At 43.5% G+C, this 14,510-nt stretch overlaps 2 protein-coding genes across 3 annotated transcripts in view; one reads left to right on the top strand and one right to left on the bottom strand.

Annotated features, from left to right (window-relative positions):
- Nucleotides 1–581, top strand: part of IntS3 (integrator complex subunit 3) — a 77,766-nt gene extending 77,185 nt beyond the window's left edge. For both annotated transcript variants that reach the window (XM_089248112.1, XM_089248113.1), the window contains one exon: nt 116–581. In XM_089248112.1, coding sequence (XP_089104238.1) covers nt 116–187 — 72 coding nt within the window. In that variant the 3' untranslated portion in view covers nt 188–581. The remainder of the gene's footprint in view (nt 1–115) is intronic.
- Nucleotides 582–6,655: 6,074 nt separating this feature from the next.
- LOC149071225 (uncharacterized) overlaps nt 6,656–14,510 on the bottom strand; it is a 53,461-nt gene continuing 45,606 nt past the window's right edge. Inside the window, exons 3-4 of the mRNA XM_089248206.1 lie at nt 8,921–13,265; nt 6,656–8,824 (exon numbers count right to left, since the gene is read on the bottom strand). Of these exons, the coding sequence (XP_089104332.1) occupies nt 8,257–8,824; nt 8,921–13,265 (4,913 nt within the window). The 3' untranslated portion in view covers nt 6,656–8,256. The remainder of the gene's footprint in view (nt 8,825–8,920; nt 13,266–14,510) is intronic.

Below are 14,510 nucleotides of genomic sequence, written 5' to 3'. Positions count from 1 at the left end.
TCTGTGAAATTTTTGTGACTTATTTTACTTTTTTAATGGCATATTCGAAGGGAAAGTGTACTGCAATGCTTATTCCGAGAATCACTGTAACTATTTTGATTTTCTTTGTTTTCAGGATGAAGAGACGATAAAACCAAAACCAAGGAAGAAGAAAAGATCAAGTCTCATAGGATTTGATAGCGATTAGCAACAGTGTATAAAAACGCAAGTTGTATATGTGGTTATTGAACTTTTTTTTTTTTGCTTCTGAGCAAAATTTGGCCCACCTGGGGGGAAGGGAAAATGAGGGCTATCAGAATTTTTTTTTTTTTTTCCGTTTTGAACAGATACTTACAAGGTCTGGGCAGGACACGTGTTTATTTGTATAAAGGAAAATTGTGTATAGTGCAGCGGAAAAAAAAGAGAATGAGAGGAAACCATCTGTCACATTATTTCATGGCGCGCATCATCACACATAACACACGCGACATTGTCATAGAATTATTCCATTACCTCTGTAAATAATGTTTGTATAAATGCTTGAGGCCAAAAATGTGCTTTATTGTTTTTAAATAAAACTTTTACAGGATATTTATTGATAGAAAAAAAAAGTTGTAATGATTGTCTCTTTGATAATTCCTTTCTTTTTGGGAAAATGTTACCAAAATACATTCGGGAGTTTTTTTTCAGAATTCCATATAATTCTAGATGTTGAAATTTCTTTTGATTTCTGGAGACCTACACTTTTTTTTCTCCTCCACGATCGCAACTTGTTTTATTTTTCTATCAATGCGAGTAATATAGTCTTTTCGACATGAATATGTCTTTTATTGTGCAGATGCTTCCACTTTACTAGGGAAGCCTTCCAACTTTTAAGCCTTATTAAAATCTGGTTAGAAACAGAATTCTTCAGATTTTTCATATCTTTATAGAGAAATGTCCCTGAAAATCCTTAAATTATAATTTACAAAAAGGAGAAATCATTAGAGGAAACCCGTCAGTCTTTGCAATCCTAGGCTGACCTTGTTTCCTCGACAAAAATACTGAAAATTAGTATTTTAAAAAAATGAATTTATCAATTGTTGCCGAATATGCTGCCAAAAATTGCTAAAATCGACAATGTCAGGAAATAAAGTGGTGCTGCAAATCACAGTGGATAAAAGGAATTCTACCGAAAAATTAAAAAATCTAGCATGACAATACATGAGATAATATTTATATTTGTAGTCAATTAACATAATATAATAATTAATAATATAATTTATATGTGCCAAAGTAATTGTAATATTTAATTTTAGTGAAGAATAAAAATCCAAGTGGGCTTCATTGAAAATTCAAGTCACAACAGACATAATTAAACAAAATATGAGGAATGTCCCGGGAAAACGTGATCATCCCATGTTGTTCCTTAAAAAATTCCCATTTTTTCCCTTTGTTTCTTTTCACGTTCTTTTTATACAGTGAAATATTTTGTCACCTGACAAACTATAGATTTTTTGTCTAGAAATCGATGCCTATTGTCTCTAAAATCGGGTGCCATAAACTTTAAAAGTTAAACATAACATGAGGTGACAAATGTCACAAATCGGTCTCAGAAAAGTGCATAATGTAAACAAAAACTAATATCAGGTACATATGACTGGATTCAATTCGAAAATGAATTTTTAGGAAGGAAAATTGAACATTCCTCTGAGGGGAATCAAACCAGGGTCCCCTCATAATCCAAAAAGGTATGCTAGATCACTGATATAGGACAGGGGTGGGCAAATTCTGTTTGAGGACCAACATAATGATCAGACGCAGTGTTGCAGGCCACACCAGAGACAAAAATTATATATAAGCCATATCCAGTATGATTGCTATGGCATCACGGGTCATGAACAATTTGAGTGGATTTTAATTAACTAAACTTCATTTAATTGAATACCAATTATAAATAATTATTGATGAATTATTGTTAAAACTTTTTCATCTTTGTTTTCTTTCAGCAAATTATGAATGTTAATGCTCTAACTGGAGTGGAAAAAGTTATTTCGTAAAAAGTTTAAAGTTTATCGAACAAAAAAATAATCGGCCATCCCTGATATAGAAGCACAAATAATTTTCCTTCCTTAGAGGGTCTTTCGCTGTGTGGGACTCATACAATTGACAGTCCAACTAATAGCTAGTGTTCTATGATATTTGTCACCATGATGGCAACATATACAGCAGGGCTCCCACTCGTCCTACTTTTCCTACTTTTTTTACCACAAATCCTAGCAACAAAATTTGTGTAATTGATTTTACTTGAGGAGGGAATGAACAATATGTTGCCAAATATTACAAATGTTGTAGATTGAAATGAATGATTCTGCCAAAGCAGAAATTATATCGTTTTTAAGGTTATTTGGGAGAGGTGTGCATGTAGACCATTTAGTTTAATTGGTCTCGAAAGAGTGTCATTCTTAAAAATCTTACATGCCTTCATAATTTGCTGTGCATTGTTGAAGAGTTGACGGACTGGACTGTGAAAGACTGCAAAAAAAAAAAATGTAGTAAATATTTAGACAGAAAAGAATTATCTGTGTTTTGACCAAACATTATTTTCGAGCCAAGTCATTTCTGTCATTTTGCTTTGGCTGGAATCAATCTTATAGGATACCGAAATAGTGCTATGAAAAAAAAATTAAATGATTTTTTTTATTGTGCTATAATTATATATATATATATATATGTTGTCAAGGTTAGTAAATTGTAGGTCCTGGTCTAATTAGTCCTTGTGTGCAGAAAATGACCGTGGTGCAAACAAAAAGGATCAAATGAGTATCTTGAAGCAAACAATCCAGTATTTATTGCACTAAATCGATGTATTTTCATCTCTTTCTCCAAGTATTTTCCGAAAAATTCTCTTATTTCAAAAGCTACCACAATGATAGTAAAAATAAAACATTTTTTTTCCTGTAAATCTTTTTTTTTTTTTTTTATCCTGGAGGTGAAAGAAAGTGATAAGAATGAATCATTCACATGATTAGAGATATGTAAATTTCATATTTATGAAATAGATGATAAATTCCATATTGTGTTTTTTTGAAATAATCTTTTGTGTACATAGTATTTGCCATACCCCACATATAGCAAATGGGAGCATTGCATTTTACTGGCGAACCATTGATCCTATAGGTATACTTCCAGTTAGAAAATGTTTCCAAATAGCATGTAGTACTCAGATATGTCATTCATGGTTCAAAGTGTTGCATAATTATTGAAGTAAAAAAATTAACTTTTATTCAGTCCATGTTCCCACACCCCAATTAGAAAGTTGTTGCCCTGTCTCTCCTACTTTACCGTGCACCAACTCCGGTCATATATCGCAATACGACAATTTCCAACCAGTGGAGCTGGGTGGAAAATAAAGGCTCCATCCACATCGGTGGTCGGCTCAGGCGAAGTAGGCAAAGAACTTGCTTCTGATGTCCTATGCCCTGATTTGACCTCATGGACTTTGATGGTAACATTCAAAGTGGAAGATGAGCATCTTGCCACTGTGTGTGTGTGCGCCCCCCCCCCCTCCGTCTCCTGGTGCCAACAAAGAAATTTTAGTATTCCAAAGTGACTATTCACTAAGATATTCCAATCCAAAAAATGGAGGAAAGCTGAAAGAAAAAAACAGCTCTAAATGCGGAAAACTCCTTCTACCCGCATTTAACGCTCTTCTTCCCAATTTTTTTTATTTTTTCTTGTTTTTTTAATTTGAATATCTCAGTGAATATTGCACTTAGAGACATGAATTTTTTCCCCCTTTGGCATCAACAGAGACAGGGCAACAAGTTTCCTCTAATAGGGTTTAGGGGTACACAGGACTGTATGAAAGCTTTTTTTTTTTTAAATAACTGCAACCCCTTGAGACATGAATGACATATCTGAATGCTACATGTTATTTGGAAACTTTTTCTCTCTGGAAGTATACTTCTAGGATCAGCAGTTCTCCACTAAAATGGTGTAACCCCCCCCCCCCCCCGTTTGCTATGCACCTTTTATCCTCGAAAATATGGAGAGAATGAAATGTGTTTGCACTCTCTCTCTTCTCATTACTTGCACTCCCCTCTAATACAGATAATTATGCTCTATCTGCTATTGAAATTATTGTTGCGATGTTGCTTAACAGAAAGTTGTTACCCACATCCAGCAGTGGATTGAAAGTAGTTGATGTAAAGCTTCAGTGTAATGATATCGATCTATCGCACTGCAAGAATTTTACAACTCCACCTGTAAACTGATTGCCAATCAACGGGGGAAAAAATCTCTTTTAACCACATTTTAAAAAATTAATTGAAATTTTTTAGTTTGGAATAAAAGTCATCCATGTCATATCTCTATATTATGACATTGTAAGCGAATTGGCTGTGCAACCATATATAAAAGACTGTGTCCTGTAAGCCCTAATTTTTCCATTATCTCATCAAGTGTTCGTCGTAGAGGTATGGATCCAATTTAAAAAATACTCAATGGGAACAGCGTGTCACACAAAATGAAAAAAAAAATCTAAATTTTTATATAAACACCCCCTGCCCTAAAAACTATCAGAAAGTCGTTAACCTGTCTTTCTTAAGACCAATAAAACAAATAAAAAATGCTTCAAAGTGCAATATTCGCTGAGGTATTTGAATTTAAAAAAGCGGGGAAAACTTGATAAAGAATAACAAGTGAGGAAGGAAAAAATAAAAAGCTTTGCCCGTTAATTTATGTTGTTCTTTCCCAACTTTTCTCGGATTTTTTTAATTCAAATGTCTTGGTAAATATATTGTACTTAGAAACGTGTTATTTTTTCTCAGAAGAGACGCGGGGCAATCGCTTTCTGACTTTTAAGGTTAGAAGACAAGGGGACCGTGTGAAAAAAATTAAATTTTTTTTTTATTTTGTGTCGCTGTATTTTCACGCTCAAAACTGGTACAGGGTGATTACAGGACACCCCGTATACTAGGCGTAATTATTAAGGTATACATCAATTCTCAATATGTCTAACTCCGATAGCTCGAAAATCTGTTTGAGTCGTGGGGAGGGGGTGGCCATCGAAACTTCGGCTCAGCCCCAGAACTTTTTCCGTATATTTTTAATGTTAAAACTCTTCCTTAAATTAAGTTTTCTTCCTTTAAATCGACGTTTTTAAGTATATGAGAGAAATTTAAAAAATAGCATTTTGTAATCGAATTTAGCAATAGATTTTAGCGTTCAGCAATATAATTTAGCAATTAGCAAAAGACTTTAGCAAATTCATTTGTCTGCTTGCAAAATTGCAAAAAGTGGGTGACTTTCGCTCGAAAGAAGGATAAAAGAGTCAAAAATCACTGCTTTTTTTTTTTTTTTTTTGATAGAAAATAATCTTTCATACACTTTATTTACAATTCGTTTCATTTATAGACTACCATGCATGCAGTTGTTTCCATAATACACTATGTACGTCCAGTTCATCACTTAATATTTGAATTAAATAAGAATAAACATTCGAGGATGATATCACTCTCCGCTATCCATACGAAGTTTTTTTTAACAGCTTGCTGATGCGAAGATATATTTTGGAAAGAGAAAATTCAGCTACCCCTGTGCGGGAAATCGAACCCACGTCTTTTCACTTTTCGGGTGAACGCACTAGACTACAGAAGCAACAAATATCTCAATCTTTCCTTGGAGTTCGTGTGCACTTTGTATGGATAGCGGAGGGTGGAATCATCTTCGGATAAGTCGCCATCTGGTGGCATTGTCAGCAACTGTGAGCTTTAGCCTGAGTTGGGTCCGACCGTCCATGTGCGGTCCCGTTCAGTGCACACGAGCTCCAAGGAAAGATTGAGATTTTCGTTGCCTTTGTAGTCTAAGGCGTTCACCTGGACAGTGCCGTCTTAACGGATGGGGCCTACCCGGGGGCCTCAGAAAAATAAGAAGTAGTTGAATTTTTCGAGAATTTTCCCAGTAGGGCCTCAGAAAAATCACTTGGCCCGTGATGCTCTTAAGACGGCCCTGCACCTGGAAAGTGAACAGGACGTGGGTTCGAATCCCCGCAGGGGCAGTTGAATTTTCTCTCTTTTCAAAATATATCTTCGCATCAGCCAGCTGTTAAGAAACGTTCGTAAACATATCTTTTCGAATTTCTTCATCTCCAGTAGTTTGGCATGTTTTACTGATGAGATATTCGTAAACAGCGGTGTTATTTTAATAAATCTTCTCCCCCCCCCCCCCCATTCTGAAATCAAATTTTCCGATAAGTCAAAAGTGATATTTAGCACTAAACAGTGCACATACTTTAGAATTAGATTATAACTTAAACAACTGTTTTTGAGTCCAATCTTAGCCATATATACCAAAATAATAACAGGTAATTATAATTTCACGCACTTTGTGAATATTAAACAAAACTAAATTTTTAAATTTAAACTAAATATTGTGATGCATTCCTGGTCCAACTCTAGAATCAGTGTTCTGTGCAAATAGCGATAGTTGTGCTAAATATTTTCTCGTACAAATTCTCCAATCTTTTTCTCGACTTATAAGTCGAACTACGATAACTCGAAGTTTTTTGACGGCCGCTGCACATTCGACTTATCGAGATTTGACTGCATTATACTTTCTATTTTTTCGCAACTTTTTAACTTACACATTGCTGGGCTTAAAAATAATATTTTTCTTCAATAAGAAACACTAAATATTGTGACTATGATGTATATTTTTTTATTTTCAACATGATATTAGTACAAAACTTGACTACATCTAACATTTTCTACACGATCACAAATCTTTCGGTGTTGAAAAGATAGATTTATGGATTCAAATGGGGAAGGGGGGGGGGGAAATAATATATATGAATTTTTTTTTTTATTTCGTGTGTATAGTTTCTCTCATATATTCTCTCTCTTGAACAGACCATAGTTTGCAGATTTATTGCCATTTGATGGGCTTAAATTTGCAAAAAAATGTCTGAAATTTTTCTTTCGTTATGCACTTCTCGCCTTCTGTGAGGAAAGCGGCATCCTTGTATTAACCAATTCCACACAGGACCTTCAAATCAATCCTTTGACGTGACGTGTCATTTTTAGTTTGTTTGATTTATTGCCAACAGATGACAGCAGTGGTTCTCAGCACCGCTAGATTTTCACAAGTCGAAGTAAAATGTGTATGCATAAGACAGAATTCGGAAAAGCTCAGATATTTTATGAGATTGATTGTTTTGTGATGCGCTTCACATTCGAAATTGGGATGGATTTTAAATATTACACTTTGTTGGACGCCCATATAGGAGAACATGGCTCGTCGGTTTTCCAGCATCCTCTCTGGTACTTCGCTATACATGTGAAGCACTGGAGAACTGCTATTTTCCTCGACAACGCTGACACTTCTACTACGTTTATGCACCGTAGTAATGGTAGCGGTTATGGGACGTTGATAGATTTCTGTAATGGCTATTGCAATGAGTTGACGGCTGTTGCGGAATGTGGACTGGATTGTGATGACTATTGCGTTGGGTTTAGACAGCTGTCGTGGGACGCGGATGGATTTCCGAAATGGCTATTTGCGATGGGTTAAATCAGCTGTTGTGGGACGTGGATGCATTCCCGAGATGACTATTGCGTTAGGTTGAGATAGCTGTCGTGAGAGGCGGATGGATTTTTTTCGATACTACTGCGTTAGGTTGAGAGAGTTGTAACGCGAACGGATTTCCACGAGGACTATTGCATTGGGTTGAGACAACAGTTGTGGGACGCTGAGGGATTTCCGAAATGGCTCTTGCGATGCGTTGAGACAACTCTCGTGGGACGTGGATGGATTTCCCGCGATGGTGATTACGATAGGTTGAGACAGCTGTCATGGAATGTGAATATATTTCTGGGATGAGAGACTATTGAATAACAGTGTGGTAACTGTGTGTATTAAGACAACTATTACGGAAACGTGGACAGATTTCTGTGATTATTATGATAGGCTACGATAGCTGTCATGGGACGTGGATGAAATGAATTCTGCAATGGCTATTGCGATAAGTCAAGACGGTTCTTGGGAGACATGAATTTTTGTGATTACTATTGTGATAGGTTACGAGGGCTGTCGTTTTTGGCATTAATAGATTTCTGCAATGACTATTGCGGCAGGTGAAGACAGCTGTTGTGCGATGCGGATGGATTGCTGCAATGACTATCGATGATACCCTTCATTTGATGCGGATGATGGTTTTTCTTGCTTCATCCATGGTTATACGTTGATATGGTATGGCAGTGACTTGTATGGAGGTCTCGAGAGATCATGTTGTTGATACTATTGACCTTTGACCATGGGCAGATAGAACCTGTGGCCGTTGACCTCCTCCTTGAACTGGAAATTCGAACCGTTGCTTTTGTCGAGATCGAGTACGGGGCAGTGGTGCCCTCCCTGCTTCATGGCGTCGAAACTGCACCTGTACGTGGTGCTGCCGTCGAATCCGTCGCCACCGTTGAAAACGGAGCTTTTCTCGGGCTTGAAGGATTTCGTCTTCTCGACTTTGCCCATGTCGACTGCGGTGAACGAGCTCTGGGTCGTCGACTTGCCTTCGAAGTGGCCCCCTCCGACTTTCTGGCTGGTCATGGGTCTGTTGGCCCTGGTCTTGTTTCCAACGTGGCCCGTGTAGGAGGACATTGATGTCGTGATCAGGTCGTTGGACCGTGCTTTGGAAGGGCGCTGTTCCCTACCGCTTGGTGGCTCGTCGTCTATCCCGAGCTTCAGGGACGACTTGGGACGGAGCGTCTTCGTTTTTGAGACTGCGTTGGCTCCTACGTAAGAGGAATTCGTGGTCGTGGAGAATTCCATCTTTCCAGCTTGTTTCAGGTTCCCGTGGGGCTTCAAGGTCCTGCGAGGGGGAAAAATGAATCAGTCAATTACGATCGTATTTCTGTCATTAGAATGCATTTAGCTCGAGATTATTTGGTGTACGATGGCGACTTACCTCTTGGTTTCGTGGAAGGTGCTGTCCTTGGCCTTCCTGGAGTAATCATCGGCCGTCGTCGAGAAGAGCATGGCCCCTTCTTGTTTCAGGACCGGGGAACGTCTCTTGGGCGTCGAGGGTGACGTTTCCCATTTCTTGAACTCCAGCATCGTCGTGGAGTCTGCTTCGAAGGGGACCTTTTCCAGCTGGAGGTTGTCCGTCGGTCTGTACCGCTTGGGACCCTTGAGCGCCGAAGCGTCTTCTTTGGAATCTCTTCTCAGATAGTAGGAGCCGTCGGAGAGTTTCCACGGCCCCGGCGATAACGGTGCCGGTTTTCCGACTGTTGGTGTCTCAGTGGCCGTCATTTCGGATTTATCCTGTTCAATCTCGTGGTTAGTGGGGGGAGTCTTTGGTTCTGCTTGAGGTGAGCTTCGACCCTTTCCGACAGCTGATACTTCTACTGCATCCTGTTGGTTTTCTGCTGGAGGGTCGTCTTGGCGATCTTGTTGTTCGTCAGTGGTTTGGGCATTGTCTGTAGCTATTTCGGGGACGTTAGCTTCATCTGCGGGTGCGCCATCCTCCTGTGCGCCAGGTTCAACAGAGTCATCTGGCTCAGCACCTGCGGTGTCATCGGCGACCTGCTCTGCTTCGACTTGTTTAGGTGGCTCTTGGTCATCTTCTCTGAAGTCGGATTCAGTTCCAATCGTCGTATTCCGACTTCTCTTCCTCACTACCGTCTTCATTTTCCTGATGGTCGGCACTCCGGCCGCCTTGAACTCCTTCATGGCCCTCTTTTCGAACTTGCCCGGACGGGGTTCTTTGACCCACTGCCTGAATTCTCTCCTGGACGTCGTCTCGTCGGAGAACTTGCCTTCCTCGACGTGCAGGTTGTCCTTCTGTCTGATGGGCTTCACCCTCTCGGAGACGTGCTGCGATGACGAGAACATGACCTGGTTGGTCGTCGTGTTGTCGAACTCTCCCTCTATCTTCGTCGTCGTTTTGGGTCTGACGGGGTACGGTCTGTCCGTCGTCGAACGCTCCTTGAACTCGTGTCGGTTCGTCGTCTCGAACTCCATGTCGCCCTCCTGTCTCAGGGTGTCGCTGTACATGACCGGCGCCGGTCGGTCCGTCGACAGTCCGCGGAATTCGTCCCTGGCCGTCGTGTCCCCGTAGAAATGCCCCCCTTCGGGCCTGAGGTTGGTGTTCGGTCTGATCGGCCTCACCTTTTCGATTTCGGTGTCCCCGAACATCGCCCTGTTCGTCGTAGTGCCGTAGAACTCCCCCTCCGGCATCTGGGTCATCGTCTGGGGTATTATCTGCTGCGGTCTCTCGACAGTTTTGGGACTGAATTCGAGTTGGTTGGAGGTGACGAAATCGAGGTCACCTTCCTGGTGGAGGTTCGATTTCGGCCTGACGGCAGCCGGTCTCTCATGGTACCTGTAGACGAAATCCCTGTTCATGGTGGTGTCGTCCTGGAACGGCCTGGGTTCGCCGTACCCTCGGTCAAAATCGCTCATAAGATGTCGTTGGCGGACTCTCGCCAGGGGTGGCGTCATGTAAGAGGCTCGATTGATCGTGGTACCCTCGAACTCCCCGCTGACGTGCTCGGCCGTACGGGGTCTAAGGCTTTTGGTTTTCTCCAAGGGCTTCTCGCCATAGTCCTCGGCGCTCGAAGTCACGAACTCCATGGACCCCGCTTGAGTCAGGTTTCCCCTTGGCCTCATCAGGTTCTGCTTCTCGTGGGAACAGCGTCGGTAGTCCTTGTGCGTTGTGGTCTCGCCGGCGAAGGCGCCGGTCTCCATTTGCAGCTGTGGCCTAGGCCTGATGGATGGTTGTCTCTGAGGAGGCACCCCCGTGTCCCTGAACATCACGTCATTCATGGTCGTGCCGTCGAAATCGCCCGTCATTTTCGTCGACGTCACGGGGCGGATTCCCGGAGCGCGGTGTATTGTCTTCTCGTCGTACTCGGTCTGGTTCGAGGTCGTGAAATCGATCTCGCCCTCGTTTCTGATACTGCTTCTCGGTTTGGTGGCCACGTTCCGCCCGGTCGTCTCCCATTCCCGGTATGAATCTCTCGCTGTAGTACCGTCGGGAAACTCCCCGTTCTCAGTGTGCAAGTGTGTCTGAGGTCTCAGGTCCCTCTGCCTTTGCTTTCTATATGCGATGACCACCGGCTGCTGCGTGTCCGATGACCAGGGTTGGAATTCCCAGCGGTTCGTCGTCTCGCCCTCGAACTGACCGCTCTCCATGAAAAGGTTCTGCTTCGGAATTATCTTCTTGACCCTGTCTATGGGCATCGCCCTGTACATCGTCCTGTTGGTGGTGGTGCCGTCGAAATCCCCGGTCATCTTCGAGGACGTGTGGGGCCTTATCTGCGAGACTGGATCAGCCGTCTTCTCCTGGAACTGCACCTGGTTCATCGTAGTGAAGTCCATGTCCCCTTCCTGCTTCATGTTCGTGTTCGGTCGGACCGGTTCCGGTCTCCGATCGACCTTCCACTCTTGGAATTCCCTCCTCGAAGTGGTCTCGTCGTTGAACAACCCCGAGTGGGGCTTCAGGCTCGTCTCGGGTTTTATCGGCTCCATCCTCTCCGAGTCGAACTTCTGGTGCATGCTCCTGCTCGTGGTGATCCCTTCGAACTCGCCGTCGCCGTACACTCTGTTCGTCGTCTTGGGCCTTATCGGAGAGACTTTTTCCGGGTGCTTCTCCTCGAACTCGACGTGATTGGTGGTTGTGAACTCCATGGTGCCTTCTTGGTGGAGGGTGTTCTTGTGTGTTATCGGTGACGGCTTGTCGATGGGCCATTGCCTGAACTCTCTCGAGAACGTCGTCTCGCCATTGAAGGTCCCGTCTTCTAGATGCAGGTTGCTCCTAGGTCGTATCGGGCGTGGCTTCTCTACTGGGGACTCCTTGAACATGGCTTGGTTGGTCGTCGTGGTGAACAGGTCTCCGGCTATTTTCGTGGTGGTCGTGGGCCTGAAACCTCTGATCGGGTTGAAAGGCCTCCTGATGAACTCGCTCCTGTTCGTCGTGGTAAATTCCATGCCCCCTTCTTGCCTCAAGTTACTCGTCGGGCGGATCGGTTTCGGTCGGATCTGGTCCCATGTCATGTACTGTCCGTTGTCGGAACTCGTGTCGTCCACGATCTCTGGATCAGAAACGACTTGAGATTCCGACCTGAGGATCCGTCGGCTCAGTCTGTGATGCACGTCTTGGGTCTCCGTCCCCTGCAAAGACGTGGTGCCATCTTTAGGCAGACAGACCTCATCAACGACGGGTGAAGTCTGTCTTGTGACCTCGATGGTATCTTCAGGTTTATCGATCGTCCCGGTTTCCGCTTTGTCTTCCACTTCTGCTGTGACTTCCTCCTTTTCATTGGCCTCTGGCATTGCTTGTGGATCTGATCTGGGTTTCGTCGAGGCTTGCCGTCCCGTGTCCTCACCTCGTGCTTTCGACCACAAATCGTCGTCTGTCGATTCGCTCCGTCCCAGTGTCTGGAGATTGTCACGTGGTCGTCTTCTTTCGGGCTTCTGGACGTTCCACACCTTGAAGTCCGAGCCAACCGTCGTGTCGACCGCCAGTGGGACCGGCGGGATTTTCAGTTGGCTTTGCGGACGGTGTTTCCTCGGTCGGATTTCTCCCGCCGGGTCGTCCGTGTCGGCTTTCTTGATGGCCTTGTAATCCAGGGATGTCGTGTCGAACATCATCGTGCCTTCCGGTTTCAGGTTGCTCTGTGGACGTGCCGTCTTCGGGCTCAGCTCCACCACCTGCCTAGGCGTGAAGTCTTTCTGGTACAAGGTCTCCGACTCGAAATGGCCTTCAGTCTTCAACGACGTGGTCGGCCGTCGACGGCGTCTTTCTCTCGTCGCTTCCGGTTCCTGATGGTGGTGGGTTTCCGACGCGGGTGTCGCATCCTCACCCGGAGCGGCCTCGTCTATGGTGGAGAGATCGGCGCCGTTCCCGTTCATGGGTATCGGTCCACTGGTCTTGAAATGGTCCTGCTTCTTTATGGGGAGAGTTCTCGGGGTCTGCTTCTGGTTCCAGGAGTCCCTGATGTAGTCGAAAGTCCGAGTTCTCTCCGCGGCCTCGCGTATCTCCTCGGCCGATAGTTGCCGATGCTTTGCCGTGAAGTCCTGTTGGTGGGTCGTCGTGAGATCAATGGGCCCTTCTGGCTTTAGGTTGTCAGATGGCTTTATCGATAGGGTCTTGGGTATCTGCTTCGCCGACCAGGACTTGGCGTTGCCTTTGTCCTGCACCAGTAATGCCGAGGGCTGTCTGCTGGTCACTCCGTCGATGGATTTCGTCGCCAAACCACATTCGATATTCTGTTCTAGGGCCGCTGCCGCTACGGACTTGTGGATTCCAACTGCAATTGCAAATAATTATGAATATCGTTAGGCATAAGTTCGATCAATCCTGAATAGATAGTGAATTCTAAAGGCTTCCGAGCTGGTTCGTACGAATACATTTAAAGACAGGGATTCTTGAGCTATACTAAACCACACAAGTATGTATGTCTTGTGAACTTAACGTGAGGTTCGTACTGTGTAATGCTTGTTACAGTGCTGCCACCTACCATTTATTTTAAAAACTATAAGTGAAGTGTAACGACTGAATGTTTGTACTGTTTGTAGTCCTGTTGCTTTCTGCGGCGAGATTTTTCAACGGGGAGATCTGCTCGCCTTCGCGCTTCATAGTTGAGAACCACGGAAAACCAGCGATTCTTGAGCTATGGGTCATGACCAAAACTTGATTCGCACGGGAGTTCGGAATCAGATCGCATAAAAACAATTATAGCCAGGGATTCTCAAGCTTTACGATGGATTACGTCCTAAACTTGATTCGCAGGGCCTTCTGAGATGGGTCGTAAAATATTACAGACGGGGATTCTTGAGCTGAGTCACGACCGTGTGCCCCCCCCCCCCCGGAGCAGGGTCCACAGACTAGATTTTTCACAGACCCAAATAGTAAATTCATCGCGTGGAAAACGAAAAAAAAAAGAATAAAATCGTCTTCGCTGGAGGTCTGTGAGCCCTGCGAATCGACACAAATTCGATTCGCAGGGGCTTCCGAGAAGGGTTGTACGAATTCATTTACAGCCGTCATAAATACGTTTATTGCTTCAATGGTTTCTCACTAATTTCGAAAAACAAAAAGTCCCATGAAGGTCACGGAGCTGATTTTTTCGTTGAGATTGGGCCGCGGCCGAAAAAGGTTAAGAACCCCTGTAATAAGCAGCAACTTGCAAAACAGCTCAGCGAGCAGGTATGAGAAGCGCACGATGCCAGTCATGCCCCCCATCCCCGTGATGTTGGAAGAACGGAAGGAAGGTGAATTTGGCACTTTCTTCAGCCCGATATAAAGCAGCCTCGATTTGAACCTACGAAATTTATCAACGAGATTTTTATTTATTACTTACCATTTTTAAATTTACAATTTAGATGTGATTATGATCGTCATTGTATACATGTTTGATTTATGAATAGACGCCGGATGCATCCATCTCTTGGGAACGCCTTGAAATCTTCAAAAGATGTAAGGTGAGATGTACCTGGTCTTATCGGCTTCGATGCCATCAAAAATAATCAAAACTCGGCTGATGTCACGAACC

This window comes from Pholcus phalangioides, unplaced genomic scaffold (assembly GCF_987345545.1).
Source record: "Pholcus phalangioides strain wild (caught in Gottingen) unplaced genomic scaffold, Ppha-v1.0 ptg000019l_1, whole genome shotgun sequence".
Taxonomy (NCBI): Eukaryota; Metazoa; Arthropoda; class Arachnida; order Araneae; family Pholcidae; genus Pholcus; species Pholcus phalangioides.
The sequence above is the reverse complement of the archived record's forward strand: the minus strand, read 5'-3'. Positions and strand labels throughout refer to the sequence as shown.